A 13,847-nucleotide genomic window follows, 5' to 3' on the forward strand; every position below is an offset into this window, starting at 1 on the left:
GTTAGTTTCCCATTAGAAAGTAAAGAATCCCAAGATGTGTAGCTGTTCATTTAACCACTATACATATAGACAGTTAACCCAAAACTTGTTCTAATGTTACACTGTGCTATTACCATGGACATACCTTTGATTGAGTGCTTTCTTATGACCGTCATTTTGCAGAAGAGAAATGCTTAAAGAAAACATGACCGATTATCCTCAAATCAGTATGATAAAATGTTGAAACATCAAAACGTATATATTTTAGCATTAAAGGAAATATTTTAAGTTTCCTATTGCTTTGCATGGATCATCCAAAGTAAGGCAAGCACTCTACCACTGAGCTGTAGCCCCCTTCATGTTAGAAGTACTACCATATTGCCAAAATGTCTTTATAATGATGTCAAGTGACCTGCTGGTAGAGACTCTTGTAGATTGTGTTCTGATGAGCTAGATGGTACTTTTAAAGACTGCCTCAAAGTTGTTACCACTAATTTTAATGATGCTGCTGTGGAAATGAGCAACAGATGTTGCTTCTTAGCAGATATTTCTCTGCCTAAAGTGCTCTGTAACTGTGCCAATCAGTTCAACATGGCATGCCATGCTTAGAGTTGGCTTCCACAAAACTTGAGACTTTTAGGGGCTCACAGTATGTTCTGCATATGTAGTGAAACCTTTTAACCAACACTTAAGCCACTTTCCCTTATGTGGCAAGCAGAACAGAAGTGCTTCCTCTGGACCAGACTGACATGGTTTTTCTCAGTGTCAGTACTACTGCTGCCCAACCACTCTGTTGTCAACAGCTCTAATGCTTCCTGTGCATTGTGGCTTCTAGCTAATGGATGCTCCCCCAAGTGATAGTAACCAGCAGAGTCTTTTCCAAAAACCTCTGGGAGCTGGAGAGATGCCCAAGCAATTAAGAGCACTAGTTGCTCCAGCAGAGGACCCTAGTTTGGTTCTCAGCACCTGCATGGTGGCTCACAACTGTCTGTTAATAACCAGTTCCAAGGGATCTGATACCTCTTCTGGCTTCTGCACATGGCACAAATGTATACATTCAGGAAAAACTCATACACACAAAAAATATAAATTTTACTTAAAAAATTACTTCTGTTAAAAAATTTTTTAAAATAAAAAATAATTTAAAAAAATTACTTCTGAGGTAAAGGCTACTTACTATTCTAGAGAAATCATTGATGAAATTCTTTAAATAAACACCTAAAATGGTTTATGAATTTCATATATAGTATGAGAAAGAACATTTTCTCCACTATCTAAAATCATTATTCCTTAGTAAGTGAGATGGCTTGGTGGGTGGGTGTGCTCGCCACCGTGCCTAATGGCTTGGTTTAATACTTAAGATCCACATGGTAACTGGAGGAAGTTAATTCTCTTGGGTTGTCTTTGATCTCCACATAAGTACTGTGACATGTGATCTTCCACTCCCACATTAAATTATTAAAATTAATGTGTTGAAAAATAAAGATTTTTTTTAAAAAGCCATTATTCCCTATAGTTAAAATTTTGATTATCTTGAAACTTTATAAGCTGTTGATTGCAGAAAACACAGAATATAATTTGTTTGGGAATATTTGAGCTGTACCTTCATTGTATGATACTTGATAAAGAGCTTATGAAAGACAGTACAGAGGTAGCATCAGACATGTGGGCCTGACTCATGACTGTTACATGCATTAAAGTGATTCTGTACCCATTGGCATGCTTTTGACACACAACTTCTTTTTTCCAAAGTGTTTTCCCAGCATACATTGATATATACACATAACAATGAGTTTCATTATCTTGTGTTCATCAGTTTAATATATATTTTGATCAAGTCTACCACTACCCCATTCCTGTCTCTTGTCCCCCAACTAGCCCTTCTTCTACCTTCTTGGTTTTGCTTTTGGTGAGATGACCCAGTGAGTATCATTATCAACCCTTCCAAGCAAGCACTAACTGACCAGAAATCCTTAGAAAGGGATGGGATCTTACTTACCCTATTGTTTACACCATGACAGGATGTTGAGAGGCACATTCTTGTGCAGGTACTCACAGCTGTTGTAAATTCTAGAGTGCAGTCTTCCCATACTGATCCCCTCCTTATAAACTCACATTCTTTCTATATGTAATCTTTACAGTTTCTAACAATTTTTGTGAGCTGGAGCTATTGCTTAGTGGGAGAACACTTGCCTAGCATTATATAAGGTTCTAGTTTTAAAACCCGGTACCTCAAAACAAGGATTTTTTTTTCTTTTTTTTTTTTTTTTTGAGACAGTTTCTTTGTATAACAGCCTGGGCTGTCCTGAAACCTGCTTTGTAGACCAGACTGGCCTCAGAGAGATCTGCCTGCTTCTACCTCCTGAGTGCTGGGACTAAAGGCATGGGCCACCTTCCCCTGGGGAATGTTTGTTTTCTGAAACAGACTAGCCTCAAACTCATTATACTCCTTCCTTACTTCCCAAGTATTGGGTTTATATACATATATCACCCAGTTCAACATGTTTTCATATCCTCAAATTACAAATATTTAAATGCTGGCTTTTTGTTGAGTGCTCACTGTTTTGTCCTTTCAGTCAGAGCCCTATTTGTTGACATAGCTTATAATAATAGAAATGGTGGCCAACTTGGAAATACATAGCAAAAGTCAAAGGCCTTAACAGTTTTTTACCGGTAAGTTTTACCACTAATTAGTCAAAAGTCTATATTTTGTTAGGCTGAAATTCATTTAAGATAATATTCTTAGAAAAGTGTTTATATTTTAAAATTACAAAAACCCATTTTCCTATGTATCAACTCAAAGAAAACAGAGCCTAATAAGTTTCTGTAGATAATACATATTTTCTAACAGCAGGCCTAAGGATCTGCTCATAGATTTAGCATAAGCTCTTCAAAACTACATGAATTCTGATTTTTCTCTTTCACCAATGAAGAGTCTTTTATCAAACCCAAGACCTTTCAGTGTCAGAACCTTCTCTCTCTGTGAGCTGTGCTGTCTGCACTGGTTTTGTGTGATGATTTGTCTGCGTCTGCTATTGCTTTTTCTTTACTTTTTCCTCCTTGAGTCTCCTAGCCCCATAGGAGGAACAGCAATATGAACCAACCAGTACCCCCCAGAGCTCCCAGGGAATAAGCCACCAACCAAAGAGTATACATAGAGGGACCCCTCCAGCTGCATATGTAGCAGAGGACAGCCTTGTCGGACGTCAGTGGAAGGAGAGGTCCTTGGTCCTGTGAAGGCTCCATGCCACAGTGTAGGGGAATGCCAGGACAGGGAATTGGGAGTGGTTGGGTGGGTGAGCAGGGGGAAGGTAGATAGGCTAGGAGGGGTTTCAGAGGGAAAGGAGATAACATTTGAAATGTAAATAAAGAAAATATCTAGTAAAAAAGCAAAACAAAACAAAAAGAGTCCCCTGTAATCTGGAAATACTAGGAACTGCTATGTTTTGAATTGTGAAATTTAATACATGATATATATTATATTTCACATAAATAAAATTATATAATCATATAATTTATATAATATTACATAATTATATTTAGTATATAATAAGAAGTACTTTACCATTGATGTTGGGGCTGGAAGCAGTTAGGAGGCTGAGACAGGGGAGTTAGGTCCTTAAAGGAAAGGTCACTTGTTATGCCTCTCCCTTCCCTCCCCTGTGATAAACACTTAGTGCACCAGTCAAATGTTACGCTACAATTATGTATCAAAAAACATAATTGGTGTTGAAAGGAAAAATACTGGCTCAGAATTCCCAAGACTAAGATCTCTTTTTACCTCTGAGGGACAGGGAATAAGAGACAAAGACAGGAGATAGAGGATCCGGGAAAAGGACTGTCTCTGGGTAAAGAGGAGACAGACCTGGCACATAAAAAAATTGTAGTCTATAAAGGTAAAAGGGTAAACCCATGCTAAGATAAGGTGTTTAATTTTGATTGGGCGTGTTAAGTAGAGGACTTTTGAATGCTGGACTTTGCTAGCTGGATTTTGATAGTCAGCCTCAGGAGTAAGAAATGGCCAAGCAAAGGAATAGACCTTGGGGGCTAGCTTCAGCAATGTAATCTAACAGTTTTTAACAAGGCAGAGGGGGAGAAGGCCTATCACAGCCATGTTTGCCATGCTCAGGATGGCTTAAGTCCTTTCAAATATATTTCTGTAGTTTGATTTATCAAAATTCAGTGTTTTGTAATTCCCATAAATAGTGATATAACAATGACTGGTTCACAAGAAGCCAGAAACCCATGATGCATAGCTGTAGTCCCAGCTTCTTGGGACTGAGGAGAAAAGACTGCTTAAGGATTAGTCCCTCTTCTGACAAAAAGAAATTGGGGCATTCCCGCTTTACTATTAAATAAATATTGCTATATCGCCTTGCAAGTTCTTTTTTTTTTTAAGATTTATTTATTTTATGTATATGAGTACCTGTCACTGTCTTCAGACACACACCAGAAGAGGGCATCAGATCCCATTACAGATGGCTGTGAGCCACCATGTGGTCACTGGGAATTGAACTCAGGACCTCTGGAAGAGTAGTCAGTTTTCTTAACCACTGAGCCATCTCTCCAGCCTCCTCCTTGCAAGTTCTTATCCTGTAATTTGTGAGGAGAAATGAATTTAGAGACCCAACAAAGTTAAATATGAGGAAATTATTGGTCATGTCATTCATTTAGTATAGTTTTTAAAACTTTGTACAGTGGCATTTGGTTTTTTAAGATATATTTTGATTATTTTTTAGTGAGAGAGAGAGAGAGAGAGAGAGAATATGCATGCATGCCCTAGCATTTAATTCTTTAAGACATTTTATACTGGGGCAGAAAAGAACATGTCTTTTTCTTGTAGAAGACCTGGGTTCAATTCCCGGTACTAACATGGCAGCTTACAACTATCAATAACTTTTTTTTTTTTTTTTTTCGAGACAGGGTTTCTCCGTATAGCCCTGGCTGTCCTGGAACTCTCTTTGTAGACCAGGCTGGCCTCGAACTCAGAAATCCGCCTGCCTCTGCCTCCCGAGTGCTGGGATTAAAGGCGTGTGCCACCACGCCCGGCCCCCAACTATCAATAACTCTTGTTGCAGGAATCTGACACCCTCTTCTGACCTTGAACAGGCATACATGCAAGCAAAACACATATAAACAAACAAAAAGATCTTCATACATTGCAAACCATTTTTGTAAAATACATTTACTTGTGTGTGTGAAGTGTAAGGGCACATGCATCCTAAGGTGTGCATGTGGAGGCCCATTGCAAGAGTCACTTCTCCTTTTCCACCTGTGCTTCCGTGCATTGAAATCTGGTTGTCATAGCTGGGTCTTTCGGGTCTATAAAGCAACCATCATTTTTATACAGTTTCTCTTAGAGAAATACAATTCTTTATCCTAGATTCGATATCCAGTTTTCACAAGATGATTGCTGAGAAGGTTCTAGGCGGCGTCTGTTAAAAAGCATTGCTTTCTGTTAATTAGAGAGATGCAAGCCAGCCAGCGCTCCATAGCCTTAGTTGCAGAAATGATCCACACTGCTACTCTGGTTCATGATGACGTTATTGATGATGCAAGTTCTCGAAGAGGAAAACATACAGTTAATAAAATCTGGGGTGAGAAAAAGGTATGATGGTTTTTATTGTTACTTTGAAAAATCTTTCATACCAAACCACATGCTTATGGAATTGCATTTGCTTTTCAGACTTGTAAAATATACTTGTTTGAATGTGGTCTTTGAAAGAAGTGTTTCTGTTGTCTCTGTAAAGGTCTTGACAGCAAAAACAAACTCAGTGATTCTCCTTAATCTCTGTTGTTTTTACATGAATTTTTTCTAGTTATAAGGGAAAACATTTTCATGTGTATTTCTTGCACATTCCTACATTTTTCTGTTCAACTCAGATTGCCTACATTGATTTGAAACCATAAGCATTTGTTAACTTGCTGCATGTTCAAGAGTGTCAAAGCAAATAGAAACTATAAAACAAGAGAAATCTCAGAAATAGTATTCTACTACCAAAACTTACTGTAAAGAGATCCTAATAAGATTTGCTATACATACAGGCGTATGCACACACACACAAATGCTTATATATATATATATATATATATATATATATTTTTTTTTTTTTTAACTTTATCTGAATGTATTTTATGCTGAATTTATTCCTGGGCCATGAGTTTTTGTTTCTTCAGTTTCTTCTGGGATATCTTTTTCTTCTGTGCAACCTCCTCTTCTGGCTTTGGAATGATCTGTTCCTTCTCAGTGAGGATCATCTCAATGTGGCAGGGGGAGCTCATGGATGGGTTAATCCATCCATGAGCTCTGTAGGTTCGTCGGCGCATCTTAGGTGCCTTGTTCACCTGGATATGGTCAATGACTAGAGAATATCTAAACCCTTAAGTTCAGCATGACTCTCTGCATTTTTAAGCATGTGCAGCAAAAATTCAGCACTCTTTTTTGGCCACCGACCCTGTGTCCAGCCCCACTGTTTGGCCTGGGTGCACCTACCGACTCCACCATTATACCGCCGAAATGCCACACCTTGCTTCTAGATAATGAAGAAGTGTCATCCTTCAGATACTTGCTGGCTTTGCATATATACATACCCTTGATGACCTGGGTGGTTTCCCTGGTGTTTTTAAAGTGAACACGAAGGTTTGAACCTCTTGATTTGCATGATTTTGTGGGGTTTTCTGGGTCAAGAGAGTACTGAATGATTTTGGCAGGTGACCTGTGAACACAGCAGCTCTGGTCGCTTCCAGGAAGAGGTTATATTTGATATATAGAGAAAGAGATTATTATTTTGTGGGTATGGGTATTTTGCCTTCATGCATACACGTATACCGCTTGCATGCCTGGTGCTCAAGGGCACCAGAAGAGGGCATTGGATCCCCCTAGTAGTGGGTTTACAGGAGGTTAGAAGCTATGATGTGGGTGCTGGGAATCAACCTGGGGTCCTTTGGAAGATCATCCAGTACTCTTTTCTACTGAGCCATTTCTCTGGCCCCTGTATATTTATTTTAAAACGTATTTCCTGTTTTATTAGCATTGCTTGAAGAGAATATGTAAAATAGGTACTTTGGATTGAGGGTTTATAAGTTATGGATTGAAGAATGAAGATGAACCAATGAAAAAGAGGATGTGCAAGCCTTCCTTCTGTGAGCAAGCATTCACCCACACATGTGCCTCCAGTGGCAGTCTTACATAGTTGAGAACAAACCAAAGCACATAAAGCAAATCTACCCTCTTACATTGTTCTTCAGATAAAGCATATGGTTCCCTCCTGTTTGTCAGTACTCTCATGTATTTTAATTGGAATGAATTTTTGCAAAATGGTGAGTAATTAGTAAGCATATGCTAAATAGCATTATTCTAGATAATAGAGAACAGAAAAATATTAAAATGGTTATTTTGAAAATTCTATTACCTTCGGCAGGGATGTAGCTCTGTTAGAACTCATGCTCAGCATATAAAAGGCCTAGATTCAACTGCTGGCTTCTCATGCCTGAGATGTGGTGATGAGTGTCTCTAATCCTGGGACTCAGGAGGTGGAGCAGAAAGATCAAGAGTTTAAAGTCCGCTTTGCCTACATAGCTAGTGGAAGACAGCTCAGCTAGCTTGCTTGCTCCTTCCTTCTCTCTCTCTCTCTCTCTCTCTCTCTCTCTCTCTCTCTCTCTCTCTCTCTTTCTCTCTCTTCTTTCTTTTCTCTTTTTGAGACAGGGTTTCTCTGTGTAGCCCTGGCTTTTCTAGAACTTGCCATGCAGACCAAACAGACCTTAAACTCAAAGCAATTGCCTGCCTCCATCTTCAGAGTACTGGAATTAAAGGCATGCTCCACCACTTCTCTGTGACAGCGTAGCTTTTTAAAACATGCAATCCTATGAGTAAAACATTCTGTGAACTCTAGCATTTCTGTGTAACAGTGTAGTACTGATGTCTAGCTTTAATGTGCATGTAAAGTGTATGATATAATTTGACTGTATTATTTTTAACTGATAATTTGTTCTGGTAACATTAATATCCTGGGTATCAAACCTAGGCTTTGTGCATGCTAGGCAAGTGCCTAACTGCTGAGCTAGCTGTGAACTTTTTTATCTGTGATGTTTTATATTCCTTTTTCCAGGCTGTTCTTGCTGGAGATTTAATTCTTTCTGCAGCGTCTGTAGCTCTGGCACGGATTGGAAACACAGCTGTTGTATCTATGTTAGCCCAAGTTATTGAAGATTTGGTGCGTGGTAAGTCGATTCTGACGGTTCTTTTTTATTTAGAATACCAGTTCTGGTATTTAGGCAGGCAATAAAACCGTTTCTCAAGTAACCCTTCTCCTTCTTGATAGGTGAATTTCTTCAGCTAGGGTCAAAAGAAAATGAGAATGAAAGGTTTGCCCACTACCTTGAGAAGACCTTCAAGAAGACAGCCAGCCTGATAGCCAACAGTTGTAAAGCAGTATGTACGTTCTGTCTTTTTTCAAGTTGAAAAAAACCCACATTTATTTCTTAGTGGCTAATTCTCCTAGAAACGTTTAATTAGAGAACCTTAAAATAGTATCCTAAAATTCCAGACGTCATAGAGAAACTATTACATCCCAGACACTTTGTGATGTTCTCACTTTCCTTGTGTTCTTCTAGTATGGAAATAATGAACTTTTCTGTCATAGTTCCTCCCCCAAGAATCAATCAAAATACTTCCTAGTCTATGCTGACAAGATAGCTCACCGGAGAAGCACTTGCCACAGATTCCTGAGCCCTAAAAGAGGACAGAAGCAATTCCAGGAACTCTGTTCTACCCTCTGCACACGTGCCATGGCACACGTGTGTCCATACTCAAACATGTCACACACTTGTAGATAAAAGAATGAAATCAAGATATTTCCCAATCAAACGTATATAAAATTCTAAGTAACTCTTTGTCACAGTTATCACGCGATATTTTTGACATTTTACCTTTTAAATTATGAAATATTGAATTATCACATAAATATTTACCTGAGAGAAAAATGTTTATTAGATTGTACTAGTATTCTACATACTTGTTCATATATAGTAGATCTAGCCAGTTTTATTTTTTTTTTTTTTAAGAACCTAGTTAATATTTATTGACTCAGGTATAAAGGATTTTGCAAATATATAAAAATCAAACTCATTTGCCTAATAATGTATTTTGCTTTATTTGCCTATTTTAATTAGTATATATACATATGTATATATGTGGATTAACATGTATAAATCAATTTATGTTTCTCAGTTTAATTTAAAAATTAAATTATTATTTTATTTATTTTTTTTTTCTAGCCAGTTTTATTATATCTCCTATATGTAAGCCATAATTTTCAGAGTATAAATTAAATAGTAACTTCTTCTCAGTCTCTCTGGTCCTCTATACCTCCTCCCTATGCTGTGCTCTCTGCCTCTCAGCGTTATCCAAACATTTGAATCACTGTCTTTAATCTGTGTATTAAAATGTGATAGTCATTGTTAGTTCACAAATAACAGTCTCTCTATAAAACTATTCCTGTGAGAAGCTGTGTTTGATGGTGCATACCTGTAGTCCTAGCCCTTGGAGGCAGAAACAGGAAGATTCTATGCTCAAAGCCAACCATGGCTGCATAGTGAGTTTTAGGCCACCATGGGCTATAGATGACATCCTGTCTCAAAAATAAAACATTGTTTATCTGAGCATGTGCCAAACTAGCAGGTTTAGAGAAGAAACCTGGGCAAGCAATGGTCCCGTGTAATAGTCTTGTGCAATCATGGCAACAAGAAACATGTAAGGTAAGATCTAGATTGTCTTGAAACACTCTTAGAAAATTATAGGAAAAGGGAGCCTTTTAGCCCTTTGACAACAATGCCTCTGTTTTGCCATGCTTCAAGAAACATACTTGTGGGCCAGAAAGAAAAAATGAGGACAACACTTTCTTCATGAAAAGATCTAATTGAAAGAGATGTGAATTACATAGGATAGGTTGGCCACAGTCACAGCTCTTTGTCTTCCTGAAAAAGCTATTACATTTCCATTTGGGAGAAATTATAGGTGTACTGGTTTTTAAGAAGACATGAAAGTATGACAGGCATCTTATAAATGGGTATCATAATGCTATTGCATTGATGCTTTGTTATTAATGTTTGGTTGTCAAATCTTACAAAGTTTAACCTCAGAATGTTTGCTGCTCTTAAAGAGGACCTAAGTTCAGTTTCCCGCACTTGAATCATGCAGCTCACAACCACCTATAACTAAAAAATCTGACACCCTCCTCTAGAAGATCTGGCTTCCAAGACCGATGGAGAAACATGCTCCTGTTTTCCAAGTCTTGAGGCTGAGGCTGGAGGATTGCCATAATTCCAAGGCTAGCTAAGGCCGTGTATGTTTGGGGTACAGGAAAGAAACTGTCAAAGCAGAGGCTCTATTGGGGGAACGTTTATATCATGAATAAGAGAAAGAAAATAGCAGAGGCATTTGGAAGAGTTCAGAACAGAGAGAAAAAGAAGTAGTCTGGACTTTAAAATGTATAACAGGTACTTGTGATTAGGGACTATAGGTGCCTAGAGTCTATCAGGGGCTTTGACATGAAGCCACGGGTACATGTCAGGGGAGCTATATGTCCATTCTGATGTTCCTTCTGCCAGAGGCAAGGGAAATGACTTCCTTTGGGGAAGGAAAATCTGTTTCACAGGTTCCTGAGGGATGCTAGATTTTTATCTAACCACCAGAAATCCTACTACTACTACTTTAGCTACTCTAGCTTTAGCTCATTTCTGACATATGAATTGCCTGAGACCTTATACATAGTTTAAAAAAAAAAACACTATATAAAAAAAAGGGAACAGTCCATCCTCAGGAGCTACTAGTATGCAAGAGAAGTTCATTGTTAAGAGAAGTTCACAAGTTTGCTGCTGCAGTTTAGAAATGCTAGCAGCAGGTGGAGATGCTCATTTCTAAAACACTAAACGCGCATTCTCTAGGCACATAGGCGCAGCTCCACATAGGAACTAGTTCACACAGTGAGGTAAATTAGGGACCTGTGTCACCAGGGTAAGGCCTCATTACCACTCTGCTTAAGCAGCCAGAGATAATGTGTGAGCTGAGGAGCTCCTGTGCTTTTCAGAGATTATCAAGAAAACAGGGCCTATGAGGTACCTGATCACCTGGGTTCAGTCCCTAGGACCCAAGTGATGGAAAGCCACATGCAGAGACACCTGTACACATAAGTAAATGCAATAAAAAAAATAAACAAGTAACCAGTAGACATGTATTTTAACGTAGCTCAATTCTGATTAAAAATGAAATAGTCTAGGACTAAAACTTAGTGGTAGAGCATAGTTTACCAAGCATAAATTCCTAGGTTCAATCTCTGGTATTACCATGCCCTGCCCCCAAGAAAACTCCAAATTTTCTTTTTAAAGAGGGAGAAAAGGAGAGAGAAAGAAGGTAAAGTGAAAAAAAAATGAAAGAAGTGTTGTGTGCTGACCACACGGAGGTGTGCTAGCAGTGTTCCAGAGCTGCCTATTTGGATAACAGCAAAATCTCAGTGCGAATGTTCTGAATACCAGCTGTACATTTACGTGACCATGGATGGAAATACTCCAGAGGTGTTAGGCATTTAAAATGGCTATTTTTATATGTTCTTGGTATTTAAGATGCAGACTTATGACCAAAGACATTCATTCAAAGGAAATTAGGCATGCCAAAGATGGGAGGTAAGAATTTGGAGATAAAGATTATTACAGAACTAATGGGATTCCATAGTGCATTGAGAATTTAAAGGAAATTTATCAGACTTTTATTTAGTTTACTAAAGACACCATTTTTCTCTTACTAAGCCTCCCCACTGCTTATATCTACATTCTATGGTTTTGGCCCAAAAAATATTAAAATCCTTAGAGAGGGCTGGCTAGAGAAATTGCTTTGTGTCTTTAAATGATATTAAAATAGAATTGATGTTATTTTCAAAACATGGTTCGCCATTTATTTGTATACATAATCATGCCAAACACACTCTGTAGCTGACAGTTAAAACCACAATTTGTTCCCCGGGATTCTGGTGTGAATTAGCAACAACAAAACCCTTCTCTCCCTTTCTTGTATGTGTTGACATTCTCCCATCTGCTTCACCTAGCATATTGGTCTTAGTGCTTTGGGTTCTTCCTTCTGTTTCATTTTGCATAAGTAAGATACATACATATTATTTCTTACTCTTTGTAACCTGTAATAAATTAGTAGACTACATAGTGTTTCTTCTGGCTGCCTACACTATATTCTGGATGATTTCACAATGATTATAGAATCTTCACTTTAAAAACAGCTGGACAGCCGGGCGTGGTGGCGTACACCTTTAATCCCAGCACTCGGGAGGCAGAGGCAGGCGGATTTCTGAGTTTGAGGCCAGCCTGGTCTACAAATGGAGTTCCAGGACAGCCAGGACTATACAGAGAAACCCTGTCTCAAAAAAACCAAAAAAAAAAAAATGAAAAACAGCTGAACAGAGTGAAGTGTGGTGGTGCACATCTTTTTTTTTTTTTTTTTCATCCCAGCAACTCAGGAAACAGGAAGGTAGATCTTGAAGTTTGAGTCACAGTTGGTCTACATAGCAAGCTCCAGGCCAGCCAGGACTATATAGTCAGTTCCAAAAGAAAAACAATCACAAAAGAAAGAAAAGAAAAGAAAACCCCATGGTTGTACAATATCAGTTGTGTCGCCATAGCATCACTCTCCTATATACAGGCATTTAGGATCTCAATATAATAGACTTACAAGCCACACTAATGCCTGTGTGTGTGTCGTGGGGCTTGCTTTCAGTGTTAAGGTAGAGTCAATTATATGTGTAGTTTTGATAAGCACCATCAGATTTTCTTGCATAAGGTCATGTGCACCACTGTCAGCAGTTCCTGAGTGTGTCCTCTTTGCCTGAGGCTTCACTAACAGAAATTACACTAGATTTTTCTATTTCCGACAATCCCAAATTACATCTCCCACTTCTTGAGTGAAGCCAAACATTCAGATCATTGATGGCCATTTGTGGCTTTGCTTTGTTTTTTATTATATTACGATTTGGGGAGGTTCCTGCCACAGCATTTGTGTGGAGGTCAACAGCTTTGTAGAGTTGGTTCTCTCCTTCCACATTTATGTGGCTTCTCAGGATTTGCGCCCAGGTAACCAGACTTTTGGGGCAGAGTCCTTATAATTAATGTTTCCCCCTTCCCCTTCTTCCCCCCTTCTCTTTCTCTTTGAGTTGTCTTTGTTTTTAACACATTTATATTGCATATTTGCAGGGGGGCTTGCTGTATTTTGTTTGAGGCAAAAGTTTGCCCTGTATCCCAAGCTGGCCAACAACCAATGATGTACCTGCTTTAGCCTGTGGATTATTGAGATTACTGTGTTCAAGATCACATTCCAGATCTTTGTGATACAATGCTGCATATGTTTCTCTCTACCTGTTTACTATATTTATAATGGAACTGACTGAAAGTGTCTACAGCATTTTGTAATCTTTTTATTATTTTTTTATGTTTATGGATGTCTTGTCTGCCTGTGTGTCTAAGTATCATGTGCTTGCAGTTTCCACTGAGGTCAGAGCAGGGTGTCAGATACCCTGGGACTGCACTTAAAGATGGATGTGGGCCTGTATATAGGTGTTGGAATTGAACTCAGGTCCTCTGGAAGAGCAGCCAGTGATCTTTACCACTGAGCCATCTGTCTAGCCTCTCTAACTGCTTTTGTTTGTTTTGAGACCAGGCTTCACTATGAGGCCCTGGCATCTGGAATTCTCTGTTTTATTGATTGATTGATTTTTGGGGTTTTGTTTTTTTTTTTTTTTTTTTTTTTTTTTGGTTTTTGAGACAGGGTTTCTCTGTGTAGCCCTGGCTGTCCTGGAACTCACTCTGTAGAC

The 13,847-nt window shown here is 38.6% G+C and overlaps 1 protein-coding gene and 1 pseudogene across 4 annotated transcripts in view; one reads left to right on the plus strand and one right to left on the minus strand.

Annotated features, from left to right (window-relative positions):
• Pdss1 (decaprenyl diphosphate synthase subunit 1) overlaps positions 1–13,847 on the plus strand; it is a 48,281-nt gene that overhangs the window by 12,859 nt on the left and 21,575 nt on the right. For 3 of the 4 annotated variants that reach the window (XM_021156204.2, XM_029474073.1, XM_029474074.1), the window contains exons 5-7: positions 5,446–5,587; positions 8,088–8,199; positions 8,301–8,410. In XM_021156204.2, coding sequence (XP_021011863.1) covers positions 5,446–5,587; positions 8,088–8,199; positions 8,301–8,410 — 364 coding nt within the window. Of the gene's footprint in view, positions 1–5,362; positions 5,588–8,087; positions 8,200–8,300; positions 8,411–13,847 lie in introns of all 4 variants that reach the window. The other variant, XM_029474075.1, reaches the window with a different exon arrangement.
• LOC110289278 lies at positions 6,124–6,817 on the minus strand (annotated as a pseudogene).

The sequence above is a fragment of the Mus caroli genome, chromosome 2 (assembly GCF_900094665.2).
Source record: "Mus caroli chromosome 2, CAROLI_EIJ_v1.1, whole genome shotgun sequence".
In the NCBI taxonomy this organism is placed as follows: Eukaryota; Metazoa; Chordata; class Mammalia; order Rodentia; family Muridae; genus Mus; species Mus caroli.